Here is a 24383-nt window from a genome sequence, read left to right as displayed (position 1 = left end):
GAGAACACTGGGAATAGGTCCAGATATGGGAGGTGGAGGGGGTTCATAAATTGTTTGGAACACACTGAGCTGGAGGTGCCTTTGTAATATCCAAGTGTAGATATCACATAAGCATTGGATACATGGGTTTATTGCTTATAAGAGAGGTCTGGTCTAGTGATAAAATTTTGAATGTGATCAGCGTATAATAACTGAAGAGTTGGTTGAGTGCCTCTTGGGATAAACCAAAGAATAAAAGTGAGACTTGAGAAATATTAAAAAGAGATGGTTCTATCATAAGGAATGTAAGGAAATGAGACTAGACTACCCTCAGTTATGTGACTTACCCATTTATTAATAAAGTTGGTCAAACTGTAAGTATACCAATACAGAATGTTCTTACATGTTTCCATATAAAAGGGGAATATGTATTTCTATTTGATGAGAGGGAGAATGTCTCAAAATAACTGATGATCTTCAAATGAAATTTTGTATGTATGTGAAAAATAGTTAATTTTATAATTTCTGTTTTACAGCAAGTGAAGTCTTCTGTTGGGGACAAAATAAATATGGCCAATTGGGTTTAGGCATTGACTGTAAAAAGCAAGCCTCACCACAGCTGATCAAGTCTTTGCTTGGAATCCCTTTCATGCAAGTTGCCGCGGGAGGAGCCCATAGTTTTGTACTCACCCTTTCTGGAGCTATTTTTGGATGGGGACGCAACAAATTTGGTCAACTAGGTCTTAATGATGAAAATGGTAGGTTTTCATTATTTATAGATAAATGTACTTAAAAAGAGATGATCTTTTGAGATGGATCAATGATTCTTAATGTCAGGAAAAAATGTACCCAAATCTTTCCTGATACGGAGTAGGGGATAAAAGATTTATTTATTTATTTATTTATTTATTCAATATATGAAATTTATTGTCAAATTGGTTTCCATACAACACCCAGTGCTCATCCCAAAAGGTGCCCTCCTCAGTACCCATCACCCACCCTCCCCTCCCTCCCTCCCACCCCCTCAGTTTGTTCTCAGTTTTTAAGAGTCTCTTATATTTTGGCTCTCTCCCACTCGAACCTCTTTTTTTTTTTTTTTTTTCCTTCCCCTCCCCCATGGGTTTCTGTTAAGTTTCTCAGGATCCACATAAGAGTGAAAACATATGGTATCTGTCTTAAAGATTTATTTAAAAATTCCATTTGGTAATATTTTTTAAGGGATTGTGGAAAGGCCAGAAAATACCATCTTATTGCAAAATAAACTCTAGAAAGTATATCAGGATAAAAATCTTTGTTTTTAGATGTTCATTAAAAGAAAGTTGTGAAAAACATTACTGCAAATTGGAAATCACATTACTGGCCATCATTGGTGGAAAGAAGTTGTAAAATTATTCTGGAAAGTAACATGGAGTGTTAATCTATTTGAGTTTTTCAAGGAAGTATTTAAATAATCTGAGTCATTAAATCTTTATCTTGGGCTTCACTTTTAACATGGATTCTGGAGTCTTGAAAATAAACAATTTGAATTTTAAAAAATTATAATTACTTGAAACAAGTTAGGATCTTGGAACTGATTTTTCATAACTGCATAAGTTCAATGCCAATATTTGAAATACAAAAACTAATTTCATCAAGCTCAACATAATTGTCATTATTTAAGTGGACAAAAGTGAGTTGTTGGTCTAGTAACTAGCAACTGGTAATGATAAGCAAATAACACTCAGAATTTTAAAATATTTTATTGTGCATAAGAAAAATATGTCAGATTAGGACATTTTTTTTTCTGGTACAAAGTATCAGGAAGTATAATTTTCATGCATTTAAATAGAATCCTGTGAGCTTAATTATCATGAGGTAAATACAAAGAATGATGTGTGTGTATTGGAAACAGATAGTTTTGAAATTCCTTGATTTCTAGTTCTGTGTAGATTGGTGTTAGGGCACTTTAACACTTAAATTACTCTTTAGAACCCTCCTTTAAAAAGATCTGGGGGGCGCCTGGGTGGCGCAGTCAGTTAAGCGTCCGACTTCAGCCAGGTCACGATCTCGCGGTCCGGGAGTTCGAGCCCCGCGTCGGGCTCTGGGCTGATGGCTCAGAGCCTGGAGCCTGTTTCCGATTCTGTGTCTCCCTCTCTCTCTGCCCCTCCCCCGTTCATGCTCTGTCTCTCTCTGTCCCAAAAATAAATAAAGGTTGAAAAAAAAAATTAAAAAAAAAAAAAAGATCTGGGAACCCAGTTAATTTGGCTTGTACTACAAAATCATTGACTTACAGTTAAAAATTATTTGCCTCTGTCTACTGAGCTTGGGAAGCTGTAAAGGAAACACATTTTAGAAGAGTTTTAATTTAAGAATACCATTAACATTTCTTGTTGGAATTTTCAGATAGGTATGTTCCTAATTTACTAAAGTCACTAAGAACTCAGAAAATAGTTTATATTTGTTGTGGAGAAGATCATACTGCTGCACTAACCAAGGTATTGTACTCCCATAAAACTTCTTTATTATTATTCATGGTAGTTATTTTATAATTAGTGAATGTTTTCATGATACTTACTTTAGAACTTGAGTATTAATGTCTAAAAAATAATCTTGAAAAAAGCACTAAATTATTGTCAAAAACAATTTACCTTAATTTTCAACTTTGTTTCAGGTTATGTAATGTGAATTATGATCTGTTAAATGTGATAATACATTTTGTTGAATTTCTCAAGTTCATGTGTAATACTGCTTTAGGAATATTTTGAATGAAAAAGTTCCCTTTTAGTTTGTCATACTTGCCATGCTATGTGTATCAATCCCGTTTATATTGTGTAACTGCCTCATTTTAATTTAACTCTCATTGGGTTTATAAATACCATATAACAAGTAATAGAGGAGAATGAATCTATTATCCATAGGCCAAGAATTATGCAGTTATAATGAGCTTTCATCACAGTCTCATTAATGGTTTTAACTCTGTCTTTTCTTGGGTATGTGCCATTACATTATCATTACTATGTAGTTCTCTAGTGATTGGAAGGAAAATGAAAATAAAAACCTTAGATTAACCTTTACCAGGAATATTATTGGCACATTTTTTATTGGCTGAATTAGAAATGAATGTGTTTGCTTTATCTTCAATTTGCATAGTACATAAATTTGCAAGAAAAAGTTAACTTCTAATCAGACTTCTACACACACAAAATTCTACACACCCACATTGGGATTTTTTTTTTTTTTTGATAAGAATTTTTCTTAGTTCTCAAGTATAGTATATTTAGTACTTTTAAAAATATGACTAATTATAAAAGTTGATTTTTAAAATTTTTATATTACTGTACTTGCCTTTTAGTAAGGAAATTTTACTTATCTGCCAATCTTATTGTATTTTATTGATTTTTATCAAGTTACAGATGTAATCACTAAAGTCTTATTAAATCATGTTGGCATGTTCTAAATTCTAGTTCTCTTCTGTCGTAGGTATTTAGAAGAAATAAGTCTATGTTTTTAGTTTTTTTTTGTTTTTTTTAAATAAGTCTATGTTGAAATACTAGCGTAAAAAAATATTTTGTGTATTATTCCTTGGTGTTAACTTTGTGGTGGGAAGGCTCACAACGTTAATGTTTTATCAAATTCAGCCCTTCAAATAACCACTTATCTTATTTTCTTAGGATATGTAACTGTTTATAGCTATTGAGTTTTTTTTAAATCCCAGTCTTCTGTGTTCCTCTCAAGAGAGTAGCTGGTGATACTTGTTCACTGGAATTTTGGGGGAATATTATTTTTAACAAAATCAGATAGTTTTAAATATCCCAATAGGAAAATATTTTATTTCCCTTGATTTAAGTTGAATATAGTTCCATATCCATGTATCTTTTGTTTTTCTGGAAGAATTTCTTGCAAATAAATTAGGATTGCTAATTTAGGACAAAGCAGTTTTCTTGTGCAAAACCTGTATTAGGAAAACAACATCAGGAAAAATTTAAACAGACTTTTAAAAACATAATAAATAATGTAAAGAAAGGTATGTTAATGGGTATGAACACACTATCATAAAGATGTCAACTTTTTTTAGGTTAATTTACCAATTCGTTATGCAAATCAGGGGTACCTGGGTGGTTCAGCTGGTTAAGCATCTGATTTTGGCTCAGGTCATGATCTCACAGTTCATGAGTTCCAGCCCCACATTGGGCTTTGCACAATAAACCGAATTGCCACAAAAATTTTAAACTGCATTCTGTAGTCTTCCTGTTAGTAGTAAAATTGATAGTATTATTTTCAATATATTACATACAGGATAAGAAAAAGCAAATAAGTACTTTACTGTTACTGGAAACTATGGTTTTCAGCTTAAGACAAAAGAAACATAAAACAATAATAATTAAATTAAAATCTCCTGATTTTTACTTTTATTTATTTTAAAAAATTATTTTTTTATTTTTTTATTTTTATTTTTTACAGTTTATTTATTTTGAGAGAGAAAGCATGCGCTGGGTAGGGGCAAAGAGAGACAGAGAGCGAGAGAGAATCCCAAACAGGTTCTTTAGGGTCAGTGCAGAGACTGATGTAGGGCTCAAACTCACAAAACCTTGAGATCATGACCTGAGCCAAAATCTAGAGTTGGATGCTTAACCAACTGAGCCACCCAGGCACCCATTGTGATCTTTACTTTTAATCAGAAGTGTTAGTAGGAAGTCTTACTCTTTTTCTTGTAAAAAATTTTTTTTTTCTTCCATGACCACTGAATGGTCCTAGAAGTAATTAGCCATGTACAATGTGGAAGCAGTGAGCATCACTTGATTTAGTAGACTCAATATAAAAAATAACCAGAGCTTCTTAGAGAAGAGTCTGATTTCATATCTGGGGCAAAACAGAACAAAACAAAAAAGTGTGAGAATAGCTTTGGGTATTATGTGTTACAAAAAAGGAGACTACTAAGGTCATGTCTGTGGGACAACATCAAGGAGTTTTTCACAAAAAGAAGTAACAATGGCAATACATGGAAACATACCAAATATGTAAAAATTCATGACTTCATTATAATACTCTTCTTCAAATCAATATAAAGCAAACTTCATTGCTTATCTTTGAAAGTTGCTAGGACAACTCATTTTTCTAAAAATTCATAAATAAGAAGGAAACATTTTTCTTGCTTCCTATTTGCAGATTGTATTTCAGAATAACTTAATAGTTGGTGAATTAAGTTCTCTATAGAAGAATTCCAACTAATCTAAGAGAAATAATAAGATTAGAAAATTTCCATTTTATACTCCCTAATAATGAATTGAGGCAAAGATCAAAACATTAAACTTAATGTGGATGGATTAGGCTGTGAAACTTGTTAACTTGCTTCTTTTTAACATTATCAACCAGACATGTGCTTTGTCGTGATGAAATAAAATAATCAGGAAAACTTAAACATGGCATCAGTATCAGATAGTAATTAAAATTGAAGAGGTCAATTCTTGAAGAGGATATAACAACTGTACCCATGTATGCACCCAATACAAAAGCACCTAAATAATATTATGCAAATATTAACAGAGCTAGAGGAAGAAATAAACAGTAGTAATAGTAGGGGACTCTAACACTCTACTTTCAACAATAGGTAGGTCATCCATACAGAAAGTCAATAAGGAAATATTGGACTTGTATTACACTTATACCAAATGCACTAACATACAGAGCACCCCATCCAACAGCAGCAGAATACACATTCTTCTGAAGTGCACAATAGAATATTCTGCAGGAGAGATCGTATGTTAGATCACAAAACAAGTCTTAACAAATTTAAAAAGAATTGAAACGATATTGAGTATCTTTTTCAGCCACAATGGTATGAAATGGTATGAGTCAATAACGGGAGGAGAGCTAGAACATTTGCAGGTATGTGGAAATTAGCACACTCCTGAACGGTCACTAGGTCGAAAAATAAATAAAAGGGAAGTAAAATATCTTGAGACAAGTGAAAATGGAAACAACATACCAAAACTTATGGGATGCAGCAAAAACAGCTCTGAGGGAGATAGATAAAAATAAGCTATGTCACCATAAATCCAGTAAAGTGTTTATAACATAAACAGCTACATTAAGAAAAAGAAAGATCTCAAAACAGCATTTATACTTCAAGGAACTGGTGGAGGTGGGGGGAGGGCAGGGAAAGCAAAGTTAGCAGAAGGAAGAAAATAACAGGTCAGAGCAGAAATAAAGACTAAAAAAACCAGTAAAGATAACCAAAACTAAGAACTCTTTTCCTGAAAAGTTAAAAAAAGTAATCGATAGATGTTTAGATAGATTAAACACTGTCAGAAATGAAGAGACATTACAACCCATACTTCACAAATAAAAGGACTATAAGAAACTATGAACAATTATATGCCAACAAATTAGATAACATAAATGAAATGGATAAATTCTTGGAAACACTCAAACTACCAAGAGTGAATCATGAAGAAATAGAAAAATCTAAACAGACTTTTAACAGGTAAGGGGAGTGAATCATTAATCAGAAATCTCCCAACAAAGAAAAACCCAGGATTAGATGACTTCACTGGTGAATTTTACCATTTAATAATTACTGCCAGTCCATCTCAAACTCTTTGAAAAAATAGACATTTTTAAATGCATTTTATGAGGCCACCATTATGTTAATACCAAAGCCACACAAAGACAACATAAGACAATAAAATTACAGGCTACTTATCCCTAACAGACATAGGTGTAAAACTCAACAAAATATGAGCAAACCAAATTTAACAGCACATGAAAATGATCATATACCATGATCAAGTGGGATTTATCCCTGGGATGCAAAAATGTTTCAACATCTGCAAACCAGTCAACACCACATTAATAGAATGAAGATTAAAAGTCATATAAACATCCTGATGTAGGAAAATCATTTGGCAAAATTCAACATCTTTTCATGATAAAAATTCTCAGTATAGAAGGAATATACCTCAACATAATAAAGACCATAAATAACAAGCCCACAGCAAACATATTTAGTGGTGAAAAGGTGAAAGTTTTTCCTGTAAGATCAAGAATAAGATAGAAGATGCCTACCTTTGTCACTTCTACTCTAGTACTGAATCCTAGCCAAAGCAGTTTTAGTAAAGAAAGAAATGAGGTTCTCAAACTAGAGAGGAAAAAGTAAAATTGTCTCTGTTTGCACATGACATATATATAGAGAACCCTAAAGACTCTACCAAAAGTCTATTTGAAAAAAAATTTTTTTTAAGGTTTATTTATTTTTGAGACAGAGAGAGACAGAGCATGAATGGGGGAGGGGCAGAGAGAGAGGGAGACACAGAATCGGAAACAGGCTCCAGGCTCTGAGCCATCAGCCCAGAGCCTGACGCGGGGCTCGAACTCACAGACCGCGAGATCGTGACCCGGGCTGAAGTCGGACGCTTAACCGACTGAGCCACCCAGGCGCCCCCCAAAAGTCTATTTGAACTAATACATGAATTCAGTAACGTTGCAGGAAACAAAGTCAACATACAAAAATCAATTGCATCTCTATACGCTAAGAACAAACTCTGAAAGAAAAATTAAGAAAGCATTCCCATGTACAATATCATTAAAAACAATAAAATACTTTGGAATGTGGGGTGCCTGGGTGGCTAAGTCAGTTAAAGCATCCAACTTCAACTCAGGTCATGGTCTCAAAGTTAGTGAGTTCAAGCCCTGTGCCGAACTTTGTGCTGACAGCTCGGAACCTGGAACCTGCTTTGGATTCTGTGTCTTCCTCTCCCTTTGCTCCTCTCCCACTTGTGCTCTGTCTCTCTGTCTCTCTCTCTCAAAAATAAACATTAAAAAAAAAGGGGGGGGGGATAAATTTAACCAAAGAGTGAAAGACCTGTATACTGAAAACTATATATGACATCAGTGAAAGAAATTGAAGACATAAGATAAATAGATACCACATGTTCTTAGATTAGAAGAATTAATATTGTTAAAATGTCCAAACTACTGAAATTGACCTACAGATTCAGAGTAACCCCTATCAAAAGTCCAATGGCATTTTTCATAGAAGTAGAGCAGGCAATCTTGAAATTCATACGGGACCAAAAAAGACCAGGAATAGCCAAAGCAATCTGGAGAAAGAACAGCAAAGCTCGAGCATTGTCCTTCCTGATTTCAACTGTAGTGATCAAAACAGTATACAACTTTATAAAAACAGACACATAGACCAATCAAACAGATAGCCCAGAAATAAAACCACATATATATAGTTAACTAATCATTGACAAGGGACCAACAACACACAGTGGGACAGGTTGGCTTCTTCAGTAAATGGTGCTGGAAAATTATCCATATGTAAAAAAATGAAATTGGACGTCTGTTTTTACCACTCATAAAACAACTCAAAGTGGATTAAAGATCTATTAAGACCTGAAACTAAAACTTGTAAAAGAAAACATGGGATGAAAAACCCTTTGACATTGGTCAAAACACAAGCAACAATAGCAAAAATAAATAGGTGGGACTACAAACTAAAAAAGTTTCGGCTCCACAGAGGACACCACTGAAGTGAAAAGGCAGTCTATGAAACGAGAGAAAATATTAGCAGACCATTTATCTGACAAGGGGGTAATATTCAAAATATAAAAGGAACTCCTATAACTAAATGGCTAAAAAACAAATAGTCTATTTTATTTTATTTTTTTTATTTTTATTTTATTTTATTTATTATTTTTTATTTTTTTAGAAAAAATTTTTTTTCAACGTTTATTTATTTTTGGGACAGAGAGAGACAGAGCATGAACGGGGGAGGGGCAGAGAGAGAGGGAGACACAGAATCGGAAACAGGCTCCAGGCTCTGAGCCATCAGCCCAGAGCCTGACGCGGGGCTCGAACTCATGGACCGCGAGATCGTGACCTGGCTGAAGTCGGACGCTTACCCGACTACGCCACCCAGGCGCCCCACAAATAGTCTATTTTAAAAACGAACAAAGGAGCTGAATAGATACTTTTCCAAAAAATATATACAAAGGATATCTGGATGGTTCAGTAGGTTTACCTGCCAGCTCTTGATTTCGGCTCAGGTTAATAATCTCACAGTTTGTGGGATTGGGTCCCTTGTCTGGCTCTGTGCTGACAGTGTGGAGCCTGCATGGGATTCTCTCTCTTTCCCTCTTTCTCTGCCCTTCCCCTGCTCGTGCACACGCTCTTTCCTTTGTCTCAAAATAAATAAACTTAAAAAAAAATACACACACACACACAAATAGCCAAACAGGTACAAGAAAAGGTGCTTAATGTTAACATCACAATCATCAGAGAAATGCAAATCAAAACCACAATGAGATAACACCTCACACCTGTTAGGGTTACTCTTATCAAAAACCAAAGGACAAGTATTGGTGAGGATGTTAAGAAAGGGGAACCCTTGTTTCCACTGCTGGTGGGAATGTAAACTGGTGCAAATGGAAAACAGTATGGAGGTTCCTCAAAAAATTACAAATAGTGGGGCAACTGGGTGGCTCAGTCGGTTGGGTGTCTGACCCTTGATCTCCACTTGGGTGTTGATCTCAGGGTCATGAGTTCAACCTCCACATTGGACTCTGCTGGGCATGAAGCCTACTTTAAAAAAAAAAAAAAACAGGAAAGAAAAAAAATTACAAATAGAATTATATGCCCCAGCAAATTCCACTTCTGGGTGCATATCTGAAGGAAATAAAAACAGGTTCTTGAAGAGATAACTGCACTCCCATGTTTATTGTAGCAGTTTTTCACAATAGCCAAGAAACAACCTAAGTGTCCATTACCAGGTAGATGGATAAAGAAAATGTGATTTATACATATATGTGTACACACACATACACACTGGAATAATATTCAGCCACAAAAAAAGAGGGAAATCATTTCCAACAACATAGATGAATCTGGAGGGCATTATGCTAAGTGAAATAAGCCAAAAATAAATATTATGTATCATTTATATGGAAAATCTTTAAAAAGAAAAAGTCAAATCTGTAGAAATGGAGAGTAGAATGTTTGCCAGGGGCTGGTGGGGTGTAAAGAAATGGGAAATTGGTCAAGGATATAAACTTTCTGTTATAAGATGAGTAAGTTTTAAAGATCTGATGTATAGCGTTGTGACTGTAGTTAACAATACTGTATTCTGTACCTGAAATTTCCAGGAGAGTAGATCTGAAGCATTCTTATCAAAAAAAAAAAAAAGTATGTGAGGTGTTGATGTGTTAATTAACTTCTTTGTGGTAGTCATTTCACAATGTATGTATATGTCAAATCCCATTGTACACTTTATATACAATTTTATTTGGCAATTCAGTTATACCTAAATAAAACTGGGGAAAATGATACCAGTTACAAAAAACCATAAGAAGTAAAAACACTTTTGCTGTTTCTATCAAGAAATTAATACTAATTTTGTAAATGTGATAATACTATTACTGTATTGTATGTTTTTATATGTTAGAGGTTTGTGCCATTGAAGATGCATACATATTTATAGGTGAGATGATTTGATGACCACAGTTTGCTTTAAAGTACTCCAGTACTTTTTAGGGTGCCTGAGTGGCTCAGTAGGTTATTTCAACAAATACTTTGGAAAAGTTTTTGGAGATTTGTGACAATTTGAAAAAACTCCCAGGTAAACTGTGTAGCCTTTCTTTTATGCCAAAAAAAAAAAAAAAAAAAAAAAGGTGGTTATTGTTTATGTTATCAGTAAGGCTTTCAGTCAGAAATAGGCTATTAGTTTTTAGGTAATCAAAAGTTGTATGTGGATTTTTGACTGCAGAAGGTGTTGACATCCCTAACCCCTGCACTGTTTAGGGGTCAACTGTATATTGTAGCAACTATGTGTTAAAAATAAGTATATTTGTGCATTCTGGTTTACTTATACTCTTTCAGCTTTTATGTTAAAAGCATAACCAGTTTGAAAACTGAAGATACCATTTTTTGGTTTTGTGATATTTTATAGTTATGTACTTGGGATTCAGTAAATATAATGATAGTGAAAGGCAATGCAAAAAATGATTAGTATCTCTTTAATGGTGGCTCTAACTAAATATAATGAGAACACATTTAAGTACTTCTAAAATATGTGAAAATAACCTCAACCTGGAACTTAGTTTTAAAACATTTTACCTTGAAGGGTCAGCTATCATCTGTTAAATTGTGGAGACAATAGAAGAGAAAAATTGACTCCATATATTAAAGATTAACTTATTTTCTTAAATTATTTTCTTTCATCAGGCTTTCTAATGATAAAGAGTTTTGTCTTTTTTTTTTTTTTTTTTTTTTTTTTCTTTTTAAGGAAGGTGGAGTGTTTACTTTTGGAGCTGGAGGGTATGGTCAGTTGGGTCATAACTCTACCAGTCATGAAATAAATCCAAGGAAAGTTTTTGAACTTATGGGAAGCATTGTCACTCAGATTGCTTGTGGAAGGTAAGTTATTGTATACAAGTATTTTAGTCTCTATAATTCAGTTACTTAAAATTTTTTCTAACAGTCCAGAGGTCTTTTATTTATTTATTTTTTAAATGTTTATTTATTTATTTTGGGGGAGAAAGGGGAGAGGGAAGGGGAACGTGTGTGGGGAAAGGGCAGAGAGAGGGAGAGAATCCCAAACAGGATCTGTGCTGTCAATGCATGATCTCCTGACCTGGGACAAGTCAAGAGTGACACTTAACCAATTGAGCCACCCAGGCACCCCTAGAGGTCTTTTGTTTTTTTACACCTTCTTGGCCATGAATTTATAGGGAGTGAGTTCTAGTAGCTGAAGCTTCTTTCCGTTGGTTCTCACAAACTGTATTTCTCTGGTTGGAGCATGCTGGCACTTCAGTTGAACTCAAGTACTTTTTTCTTTGGCTTCCTTTTTTAATGATCATTTCCCTTCACATGTTTGAGGAAGCTCTATCTTGGCTGTCAGAGTACTTAATGTTTTCAGTATGCACAATAATTTTCTAGGCAAGAAGAATCTTGTCTTTGTTTATTTATGACGATGCCACCAGCATGCTGGGTATCATCATAGACTTCCAGTTTTGCCTTGGTAACATTTGTCCGGCATTCCTTTTTGAATAGTGCCCATCCCCTCTATGTCTATGGTATAACCTTTCTTGTGGATTTGCGTGTATGTGGTCAAAGTACCAATTCCATGTTTACTAAAAGGCCTAGAGAACATATAGGGGTGTCTCTCCTTTTTCCCTTTGTGTTGGTCATTTTGCAAATTACTAGAAGATGGCAGTTCCTAGCTGAAAGTAGGTATTTTTTTTAATGAGTTGTTTAGCATTCTAGGAATCTAAGATAAAAACATTCTTCCTTAAATGCCTGATTTGCTGGTGAGGAGTAATAGTAACAGGAGAAACATCATTTATACTTATTATTTTACTTTATTCGAAAAAGATTTATCTGGGGCAAGATATTAATAATATATATGTGACATTGTATTTATTGTATGTAGCATCACACTTGAGGGTGAAGTATAGGTCATCTTTTTTTTTTTTTCTTTTCCACCTTTTTAAATTTAAACAGTGAGGAAATTGAGCAGTTAATTAACACCTGAGAGTAGTTATTGCTGAAAGTTGAATTGGAATACTGATTTCCTGATTCCCAATTCTTGGGAGTAAGTATAAGAGTCACAGCTTTGAAATTGAGCTTCACCTTTGGTGGATTAAATTAGGTAGACTCCCAAAAAGCAAAATATACTTTGTTTGATTAACTCAGCTTGATTTTTGCCTCATAGTATATATCCATATAAAATATAGTTCAGTCTTGCCAACTGTTAACTTCAAATACATGAAATCACACTGTAGGTAGTCTTTGGTAGCTTTTTTTTTTTTTAACAGGCATTTATTTGTGTGCTTCCAGTTTTTGGCAATTACAAATAATGTTGCTTTGAACGTTTGTTATATAATATACATAAACCTTTATATTTCTAAGTAAATACCTAAAATGGGATTGCTGGGTCATAGAAGATATTTAACTTGAATTTTGCAGGTTAATGTCACCCTGTTTACCAGAATTTACATTCCACATTTATGTGTCCTTGTCCCCATTTGGCATTGTCAGACTTTGAAATTTTTGCTAATCTCTTGGATATATAGTGTTACTTAATCATGATTTTAGGGGTGCCTGGGTGGCATAGTCAGTTAAGCATCTGACTCGATTTCGGCTCAGGTCATGATCTCATGGTTCATGGGTACACATTGGGCTGTGCGCAGACAGAGTAGAGTCAGCTTGAGATTCTCTTTCTCTCTTGGCCCCTGCTTGCATGCTTTCTCTCTCTCACACAAAATAAATAAATAAACCTTTTAAAACATCATGACTTTAATTTGCATTTCCATGATTTGATATGGATTGGATTGAATCTGTAGATCACTTTGGGAAGTATTGATATTTTAACATTAAGTTTTCCAATCCATGAACACGAAATGTCTTTCCATTTATGTCTTTAATTTCTTTCAGTAAGTTTTGTAGTTTTCATCCTATATCTTTTACCTTTTTGTTCAATTTCTAAATATCTTATTCTTTTTGATACTATTGTAAATGGCATTGTTTTTGTTTTTTTTTTATGTTTGATCCTTCCTGTAATTCTTTTATTTATTTATTTATTTATTTATTTTTTTTTATGAAATTTATTGACAAATTGGTTTCCATACAACACCCCGTGCTCATCCCAAAAGGTGCCCTCCTCAATACCCATCACCCACCCTCTCCTCCCTCCCACCCCCCATCAACCCTCAGTTTGTTCTCAGTTTTTAACAGTCTCTTATGCTTTGGCTCTCTCCCATTCTAACCTCTTTTTTTTTTTTTTCCTTCCCCTCCCCCATGGGTTCCTGTTCAGTTTCTCAGGATCCACATAAGAGTGAAACCATATGGTATCTGTCTTTCTCTGTATGGCTTATTTCACTTATCATCACACTCTCCAGTTCCATCCACGTTGCTACAAAAGGCCATATTTCATTTTTTCTCATTGCCACGTAATATTCCATTGTGTATATAAACCACAATTTCTTTATCCATTCATCAGTTGATGGACATTTAGGCTCTTTCCATAATTTGGCTATTGTTGAGAGTGCTGCTATGAACATTGGGGTACAAGTGGCCCTATGCATCAGTGCTCCTGTATCCCTTGGATAAATTCCTAGCAGTGCTATTGCTGGGTCATAGGGTAGGTCTATTTTTAATTTTCTGAGGAACCTCCACACTGCTTTCCAGAGCGGCTGCACCAATTTGCATTCCCACCAACAGTGCAAGAGGGTTCCCGTTTCTCCACATCCTCTCCAGCATCTATAGTCTCCTGATTTGTTCATTTTGGCCACTCTGACTGGCGTGAGGTGATACCTGAGTGTGGTTTTGATTTGTATTTCCCTGATAAGGAGCGACGCTGAACATCTTTTCATCATGTGCCTGTTGGCCATCCGGATGTCTTCTTTAGAGAAGTGTCTATCCATGTTTTCTGCCCATTTCTTCACTGGGTTATTTGTTTTTCGGGTGTGGAGTTTGGTGAGTTCTTTATAGATTTTGGATACTAGCCCTTTGTCCGATATGTCATTTGCGAATATCTTTTCCCATTCCGTTGGTTGCCTTTTAGTTTTGTTGGTTGTTTCCTTTGCTGTGCAGAAGCTTTTTATCTTCATAAGGTCCCAGTAATTCACTTTTGCTTTTAATTCCCTTGCCTTTGGGGATGTGTCGAGTAAGAGATTGCTACGGCTGAGGTCAGAGAGGTCTTTTCCTGCTTTCTCCTCTAAGGTTTTGATGGTTTCCTGTCTCACATTTAGGTCCTTTATCCATTTTGAGTTTATTTTTGTGAATGGTGTGAGAAAGTGGTCTAGTTTCAACCTTCTGCATGTTGCTGTCCAGTTCTCCCAGCACCATTTGTTAAAGAGGCTGTCTTTTTTCCATTGGATGTTCTTTCCTGCTTTGTCAAAGATGAGTTGGCCATACGTTTGTGGGTCTAGTTCTGGGGTTTCTATTCTATTCCATTGGTCTATGTGTCTGTTTTGGTGCCAATACCATGCTGTCTTGATGATGACAGCTTTGTAGTAGAGGCTAAAGTCTGGGATTGTGATGCCTCCTGCTTTGGTCTTCTTCTTCAAAATTCCTTTGGCTATTCGGGGCCTTTTGTGGTTCCATATGAATTTTAGGATTGCTTGTTCTAGTTTCGAGAAGAATGCTGGTGCAATTTTGATTGGGATGGCATTGTTTTTTAAATTTCTTTTTCGATTGTTCATTATTAATGTATAGAAATACAATTGATTTTTGCATTTTGGTTTTGTATCTTGCTGTTTTGGTGATTTTTGTTTCTTTTTTTTGTTTTGTTTTTTAGTTCTGATAGATTTTTGGTGGAATCTCTAAGGTTTTCAACATATAAGATCATATCATCTGTACACAGAGATAATTTTACTACTTTGTCAATTTAGGTGGCTTTTATTTCTTTTTCTTGCTAAAACTTCCAGTACTGTGTTGTTGAATAGTATTCAAAGTAGACATCCTTGCCTTGTTCCTGATCTTAGAGGAAACTTTCAGTCTGTCACCATTGAGTATGACATTTATTGTGGGTTTTTCATAGATGGCTTTTATTATGTTGAGGTAATGTTCTTCTATTCTTAGTTTTTGAGTATTTCAAAAAAGGGTGTTGAATTTTGTTGATTTTTTTTCTGTATCAGTTGAAATAATAATGGTTTTTTTTCTTCATTGCCTTAATATTATAAATTACTTTGATCAGTTTGCATATGTTGAACGATCCCTGCATTCCAGGAATGAATCCCTTGTGCCTTTGCTGTACAGTTTTTTAATATACTACTGGATTCTGTTTGCTAATATTGTATTGAGAATTTTTGCATCACTGTCCATAAGGGATAATGGTCTGTAGTTTTCTTGTAGAGTCCTTGTCTGACTTTGATATCAGGACAGTGTTGTCCTCATGGGATGAGTTAGAAAGTTACACCCCTTCAAGTTTTTTGGAAAACTCTGAATAGGATTGGATTTAGTTCTTTTAATGTTTGGTAGAAGTCATCAATGAAACTATTTAATGTAGGGCTTTTCTTTGCTGGGAGATTTTTTTTTTATCAATTTAGTCATTTTACTGTTCATAGATCTTTTCTGTTTTCCTATTTTTCGTGATGTAGTACTGGTAAATTTTGTATTTCTAAGATTTTGTGTATTTTATCTAAATCATCTAATTTTTGGCAAATAATTGCTTATGTACTCTTCTTATGATCCTTTTTATTTTGGCAGCATTAATAGTAGGGCCCCTACTTTTACTTCTGATTTTAGTAATTTCTTTCTTTTCTTTTTTCTTAGTCAAGTTAAAGTTCTGTCAGTTTTGTTGATCTTTGTAAAACCAGCTTTTAGTTCCACTGACTTTTGCTATTTTTGTATTCTCTATTTCATTTATCTCAGCTCTAATTTTTCTTCTGCTAGCTTTGTGTTTAAAGTTGTAAAGTTGGGGGCGCCTGGGTGGCGCAGTTGGTTAAGCATCCGACTTCAGCCAGGTCACGATCTCGCGGTCCGTGAGTTCGAGCCCCGCGTCAGGCTCTGGGCTGATGGCTCAGAGCCTGGAGCCTGTTTCCGATTCTGTGTCTCCCTCTCTCTCTGCCCCTCCCCCATTCATGCTCTGTCTCTCTCTGTCCCCCAAAAAATAAATAAATGTTGAAAAAAAAAATAAAGTTGTAAAGTTGGGTTGTTCACATGAGATCTTTCTTGTCTTTAAATGTAAATTTCTCCCTTATCACTACTTTCCCTTCATCTCTTGTTTTGATACATTGTGTTTTCATTTTCATTTATCTCTTACGTCTTTCTGATTTGTCTGTGATTTCTTTGATTCATAGGTCATTTAAAAGTATGTTGTTGAATTTCCACAGATTTGTGAATTTTGTAATTTCCTAATGTTACTGATTTCTAATGTTATCCCATTGTGTTCAGAGAAGATACTTTATATGGTGTCTGTCTTTTAAAATCTATTGAGACTTACTTTCTGGCCTACCATATGGTCTAATGTGGATAGTGTCCCATGTCATTTGAGAAGAATGTGTATATTATTGTTGTTGAATAGTGTGTCCTATTAGATCTAGTTGACTTATTGTGTTGTTCAAATTCTCTTTTTCCTTACTTCTGTGTGGTTATTCTGTTTTTGAGAGTAAGGTTATTAAAGTCTCTAACCATTATTGCAGAATAATTTCTCCCTTCAGTTCTTTCAGTTTTTGTTTTATATATTTTGATGGTCTTTTATTAGATGTGTAAATGATTTTAATTGTTACTTTTGCTGTATTGAACCTTTTGTTGAAATATAATGTCCTTTGTCTCTTGTAACCTTTTTTGATTTAAAGTGTGTTTTGTCCGCTAATTGTATGGCCATTTTACTCTCTTTTGGTTATTGGCATGGAATATCTTTTTTCATCTTTTCACTTTTTGGTCTTTTTTTTTTTTTTTTTTTTTTAATACCATTCTGCCAGTCTCTGTGTTTTGAGTGCACAACTTAACCCATTTACATTTAAAGGTAATTATGAGATGTAGGGACTTCTGTCATTTTGTTATTTTCTTTCTGTATGTCTTATACTTTTTTGTTCTTCATTTCCTGGATTTACTGTCTCTTTTTGTTGTTTGTTGTTGTTGTTGTTGTTGTTGTTGTTTTAGTGAAATGTTTTAATTCTCTTCTCATGTCCTTTTCTGTATATTCTATAGCTACTTTCTTTGTGGTTACCATGGTGATTACATTTAAGATCCTGAAGTTATAACAGTAATTCACATTGATACTGGGTTAACTTCAACAACATACAAAAACTCTGTTCCTGTATGGCTCTACTGCCACCCCCTTTCAGTTATTGTTTTCACAACATAACTTATTTATGCTGTGTGTCACAGTCATACCATCTGTGAATCAGTTTAGCTTTATTTCTTCATTTCTAATACTTATGCTTAACATATCTCTTGTCCTAGTGTCCTGTCTGGGACACCAGGTTGATGTTCACTAGAAGTGCTAAAGATCAAGGCATGTTGTTCTATGTTCTGTCTGTGAGCAAACCTTCAGTATTTCACAATTAAGTATCATGTTTGCCATAAGTTTACTGTAGATAACCTATATCACATTAAGGAATTTTTCTTTTTTCATAGTTAAAAGGATTATTTATTTATTTTTAATGAGTGGCTGTTAAGTATTTGTTGGTCTTTCTGGATCTATTGAAATGATTTATGATTTTTCTCCTTTAATCTGTTAATTTGGTGAACTATATGAATGGATTTTAGTAAATAAAAACAGCTTTACTTTTCTGTAGTAGCTCCAGTTTAATCATCTATGTTACCATTTTTTTTTTAAATTTTTTTTTTTCAACGTTTATTTTTGGGACAGAGAGAGACAGAGCATGAACGGGGGAGGGGCAGAAAGAGAGGGAGACACAGAATCGGAAACAGGCTCCAGGCTCTGAGCCATCAGCCCAGAGCCCGACGCGGGGCTCGAACTCCCGGACCGCGAGATCATGACTTGGCTGAAGTCGGATGCTTAACCGACTGCGCCACCCAGGCGCCCCTATGTTACCATTTTGTATAGTGCTGCATTTGGTTTGCTAATATTTTTAAAATATTACTTGTATTTATGTTTATCCCTGAGCTTGGTTTATAATTTTCTGTTACTTTTTGTTTTGTGGGGTTTTTGGTTTTTGTTTTTGTTGTTTTTTTTTTAATTTAGTTAACATAGAGTGCAGTATTGGTTTCAGGAGTAGAATTCAGTGATTCATCACTTAAATACAATAACCAGTGCTCATCACAAGTGCCCTCCTTAATACCCATCACTCATCTAGCCCATCTCTCACCCACTTCCCTCTATCAACCCTCAATTTGTTCTCCATTGTTAAGAGTCTCTTGTGGTTTATTTCCCTCTCTCCTTTTCCCTCCCCCTTTTCATATGTTTATCTGTTTCTTAAATGCCACATATGAATGAAATTATATGGTATTTGTCTTTCTCTGACTTATTTTGCTTGGCATAATAAATTCTATCTCCATTGATGTCATTGCAAATGGCAAGATTTCGTTCTTTTTGATGGCTGAGTAATATTCCATTGTGTATATGTACTACTTTTTTATCCATTCATCAGTTGATGGACATTTGGGCTCTCTCCACAGTTTGGCTATTGTTGATAATGCTGCTGTAAATATCAGGGTGTATGTACCCCTTTGAATTTGTGTTTTTGTACCTCGGGGTAAATACTGAATAGTGTAATTGCTAGATCTTAGGGTAGTTTTATTTTCAGTGTTTTGAGGAACCAACATACTGTTCTCCAGAGTGGCTGCACAGTTCTGATTCCCACCAACAGTGCAAAAGGAACGTTTCTCTTTTCTCTGCATCCTCGCCAACACCTGTTGTTTCTCGTGTTGTCTCGTGTTGTTAATTTTAGCCATTCTGACAGGTGCATTGTAGTATCTCATTGTGGTTTTACTTTGTTATTTTCCTGATGATGAATGGTGTTGAGCATCTTTTCATGTGTGTTAGTCAACTGGATGTCTTCTTTGGAAAAGTATCTATTCATGTCTTCTGCCCATTTCTTTTTTTTTTTTTTTTTAATTTTTTTTTTTTCAACGTTTATTTATTTTTTTGGGACAGAGAGAGACAGAGCATGAATGGGGGAGGGGCAGAGAGAGAGGGAGACACAGAATCGGAAACAGGCTCCAGGCTCCGAGCCATCAGCCCAGAGCTTGACGCGGGGCTCGAACTCACGGACTGCGAGATCGTGACCTGGCTGAAGTCGGACGCTTAACCGACTGCGCCACCCAGGTGCCCCTTCTGCCCATTTCTTAACTGGGCTATTTGGTTTTTGGCTGTTTAGTTTGATAAGTTCTTTATAGATTTTGAATACTAACCCTTTATCCAATATGTCATTTGTAAATATCTTCCCCCATTCCATAGGCTGCCTTTTAGTTTTGTTAATTGTTTGCTGTGCAGAAGCTTTTTATCTTGATGAAGTCCCAGTAGTTCACATTTGTTGTTATTTTTGCCAGGTTTTATTATTAAGGTTATGCTAGTCTAATAATATATATTGGGGATTATACCCTTGTTTTCTCTTTATTTGAAAGACAACCACTTTAGAAGTTAGTAGACCTTGTCATTTAAAGCCATCTGGGCTTGGTATTTTCTTTTTTGGAATTTTAAAAACATTCTTCAGTTTCTTTATAAGGTAGCTTTAAAATTTTTTCTTGTCAGTTATTTGTAATTTAGATTTTCCTATGAATTTTTCCATTTTTGTTTAAATTGTAAACATGTGAATGTAAAATTTCAGTATCTATATTAGCCTATTGCTATACAAACAACATGCCAGTGACCTATAAAAATAAATGTTTATTTCTTACTCTATGGATCATCTGAGATGGTTCTTTCTCAGGCTATGGGTCACCTGGAGTGGCTCTTATTTTTGCTGCAAGTTGGGACAGCTGTTTCAAGATGTATGACCATTAGGGAGACTTCGCTCAGTCTGCAGCTGAGCAGGGATGGCTTTGTTACGGGTCTCATTTCAGGCCAGAGAACAGTGGCTACCTCTGGGTATTTTATTTTCTTTGGGAGTAGCACCTGTACGTGTACTTCTCAAGCTTCTGCTTCAGAAATCCTGTTGACCAAAAACAAATTACATGACCAAGAGTAAGGTTAAGGTAGGGGGAATGCATGGTGCTTATCTACCATCAGGCTGTAACAAGACTGTGCATGTTTAATACTACAGGATAGTAAAGAGGTGGAATTATATTTTCAGTAGAGTACAGTATTATCTTAAAAAAATTTTTTTATGTTTGTATGATCTATAGTGATCTCTTGTTTTTTTCCTGTTTTGATGTTGGTAAATTTTCCTTTCTTTCCTGATCTTTTTTTTAAACCTCTATTTCTAGAGGTTTATCAATTTATTAATCTTTTCACAGAACCAACTTTTTTTCTTTACGATCCATATTTTGTGTATATTTTTCATTTCATACATTTCAGGCTTTAGTTCATTCAGTGGTGGGATGCAGTATTCTGTATATGCCCATTATATAGTTTTTATTTTTAGTTTTTTAAATGTTTATTTTTGAGAGAGAGTGAGCGAGCAGGGGAGGGGCAGATAGAGAGGGAGAGAAAGAGAATCCCAAGTGGGCTCTGCTCTGTCAGTACAGAGCCTGATGCCGGGCTTGAACTCATGAACTGAGAGATCATGACCTGAGCTGAAATCAAGAGTCAGATGCTTAACCGACTGAGCCACTCAGGTGTCTCAATTATGTAAAGTTTTTCTAACAATGTTCAGATCTTCTTTGTGGCATTTTTGTTTGTTGGCTTGTTTTGCTTGACCATTTTTTAATTAGTTACTGAAGAAGAAATATTACAGTGTTCTACACAGTTTGACTGTTTTTAATTTTTTCTTGTAAGTTTGACAGTTTTTGCTTTTGAGTCCATCTTAAGTGCATAAAATTCCAATTTTACCTCTTCTTGGTGAATTGAAATTTTTATCATTGTGATTGTGACCTCTAGACCACTTTTAGTGATACTTTTTAAAATTTATTTTGAGAGAGAGTGCACATAGATAGAAGTGGGGGAGGGGCAGTTCGAGAAGGAGAGAGAATCCAAAGTAAGCTCTATGCTTAGCTCTGAGCCCATCGTGCAGCCTGATCATGACTTGAGCAGATCTCAGGAGTAGGTTGCTTAACAGACTGAGCCACCTAGGCACCCCTGAGTCTCTTTTTATCTGATGTTAATAGGGCTACTCCTACTTATATATTTTTTCGTATATTGTATGTTATATTCATTCTTTACATATTTTTCACTTATACATAATCTTTTACCTTGTCTTTCTGCGGGTTTTGGATGACTATCATGTAAACGGCATTAAGTTAGATCTTTAAAAATTTAGTATGGTAGTTTTGCCATTGGCGACAACATGAATGGATCTAGAGGGTATAATGCTAAGTAAAATAAGTCAGAGAAAAACAAATATTATATGATTGCACTCATATGTTAAGAAACAAAAGGGGTTCCTGGGTGGCTCAGTTGGTTAAGTGTCCCAACTCCTGATTTTGGCTCAGGTCATGATCTCACTGTTCATGGGATTGAGGCCTGCATTGGGCTCTGTGCTGACGGCACAGAGCCTGCCTGGGATTTTCTCATTCAGTATAACACTGAATGTTAATTATATTCAAATTAAATAAAAGAATCCACTCTGGCAATCTTTGTCTTTAAATTGACCGTTTTGTCAGTTTTGTAATTACGAATACATTTGTATTTAATCCTGCCATAATATTTTATATTGTCTTTGTCATCTATTGTATAATGTGTTGTATTTATTTTTGTTTTGTTTTATTACTAGAGCAAGTGCTCATGATTAGGGGAGAGGGGCAGAGGGAGAGAGAGAGAGAGAGAGAGAGAGAGAGAGAGAGAGAGAATCCTAAACAGGCTTCACACTCCATGTGGAGCTCAGTGCTGGGCTCAATCCCACCACCCTGGGATCATAACCTTAGCTGAAATCAGGAGTTGGACACTCAACCAATTGAGCCACTCATGTGCCCTATTATCTATGTTGTTTAAATATTTTATTTTTCTCTTCTCTAATTTTCTTTTCTTTGGATTGATAATTTTTTAAGTGTGTGTAATTCCCTTTTCTTATTTGGAAACTATACCTTCTTTTTTAGTTGTTACTTTAAACATAAATGGAAACAGCATTTATCTTTAATTTATATTAATAAATAACTTTTTCTTTTTGTGGCATTATGAGGACCTCTCATTTACCTTTCCCAACTTTTCATTCTCTATATTTTAAACTTCACAAAAACATTGTTTCATATAGTCAGTGTACATTTAGAAATGCCTATATATTTACTACCTTTTTTTTTTCTGCTCTTCATATTTTCCAGTTCCTTTGGTCTGAACATCCTCTGGAATTTTCTTTGAATAGATCTGCACACTCTTTTATCTATCTAAAAATGTTTTATTTCACTTTAATTCTTTTTATTTTTTTATTTTTAATGTTTGTTTATTTTTGAGAGAGAGAGAGAGACAGAGTGTGAGTGGGAGTGGGGCAGAGAGAGAGGGAGACACAGAATCTGAAGCAGGCTCCAGTCTCCAAGCTGTTAGCACAGAGCCTAATGCAGGGCTTGAACTCACAAACTGTGAGATCATGACCTGAGCCGAAGTCAGACACTCAACCGACTGAGCCACCCAGGCCTCCTATATTTCACTTTAATTCTTTAATGATGTTGGCGATGATGGAATTCTAGCTTGGTAATTACTTTCAGTGCTTTGAAGATACCATTCTATTGTCTTTTGGCTTTGCTTATTGAGAAGCCAGCTATTAGTATGTTGCTCCTTTGAAGGTATTATGTTTCTTTTTTTTTTTTTAATTTTAAATGTTTATTTATTTTTGAGAGATGGAGAGACAGCATGAGTAGGGGAGGGGCAGAGAAAGAGGAAGACACAGAATCCAAAGTAGGCTCCAGTCTCTGAGCTGTCAGCACAGAGCCTGATGCGGGGCTCGAACTCATGAACTGTGAGATTGTGACCTGAGCCGAAGTCGGACGCTTAACCGACTGAGCCGCCCAGGAGCCCCTGTTGTGTTTCTTTTTAAATCTTTTTCCAGTTTTGCTTTCATTTTTCAGGGTCTGATTTCCTCATTTTCCTATGGGGCTTCTTGAGTTTGGAATAATATCTTTGATCAGTTATGGGGAATTCAAAGCTATTATCTGTTTAGACATAGCTTCTCCTTTCTTCATGGAACTCTGATTGGATGTATATTGAATCTTCATACTCTGCCTTGTAGCTTTATTCTTTATTTTCCACATTTTTGACCCTCTTTGCTGCTTTCCTGATTGTTTTTATTATTTATATTTCAGCCCATTATTCTTATGCTGTATCTATTTTTCATTAAATCTGTCGTTCAAGATCTTGATTTCAGTTATTTTGGATTTTTTAGTTCTAGTATTTCTTACAGGTTCTTTTTAAAATCTGAATTTTTTTTTCTTTAGTGTTTCCAGTTGTCCATTTTCAAGTTTGGCTTTTATTTCTTGGACACTAAAAAATTATTAAACATGGTTGTTCTAGATTCTTGTGTTTGATAATTCCAACGTCTGAAATCTTTAGGATCTATTTCTGTTAAATTTTGTTCATGGTGTCCTGTTTCTTTGTATGCCCAGTTTTGTGTGCTTGGTTATGTATTTGAAAAATTATGGGAATGATTTGATAAAGCCTTCCTTTCCTTTTCCAATGTATGAATTAGACTTTATCATAAAAAGTAAATCAAAACTCAACATATATATGAGCCAGGAGTGCTTATTATCAAACATTATTTGTACTGCTGAAGTTATACATGAATATATGTTGCCTGAAGTTTAGAGACTTCATCTATTCTTGTTTATCTTCATGCATAATCCATTAAAAGACTATAAAACAATATTTTAAAATGTTATCCAATTTTGTAATTGTTAACAGGTAAGATTATTTGAATAGTTACTTTTAG

At 34.9% G+C, this 24383-nt stretch overlaps 1 protein-coding gene across 8 annotated transcripts in view; it reads left to right on the top strand.

Moving 5' to 3' along the window:
- The window catches only part of HERC4 (HECT and RLD domain containing E3 ubiquitin protein ligase 4), a 139909-nt gene that overhangs the window by 37420 nt on the left and 78106 nt on the right, over positions 1 to 24383 (top strand). For all 8 annotated transcript variants that reach the window (XM_043596458.1, XM_043596457.1, XM_043596456.1 and 5 more), the window contains 3 exons: positions 516 to 737; positions 2362 to 2453; positions 11243 to 11373. In XM_043596458.1, the coding sequence (XP_043452393.1) occupies positions 516 to 737; positions 2362 to 2453; positions 11243 to 11373 (445 nt within the window). The remainder of the gene's footprint in view (positions 1 to 515; positions 738 to 2361; positions 2454 to 11242; positions 11374 to 24383) is intronic.

This window comes from Prionailurus bengalensis, chromosome D2, assembly GCF_016509475.1.
Source record: "Prionailurus bengalensis isolate Pbe53 chromosome D2, Fcat_Pben_1.1_paternal_pri, whole genome shotgun sequence".
Lineage (NCBI taxonomy): Eukaryota > Metazoa > Chordata > Mammalia > Carnivora > Felidae > Prionailurus > Prionailurus bengalensis.
This window is presented reverse-complemented; position numbering and strand designations above follow the sequence as displayed.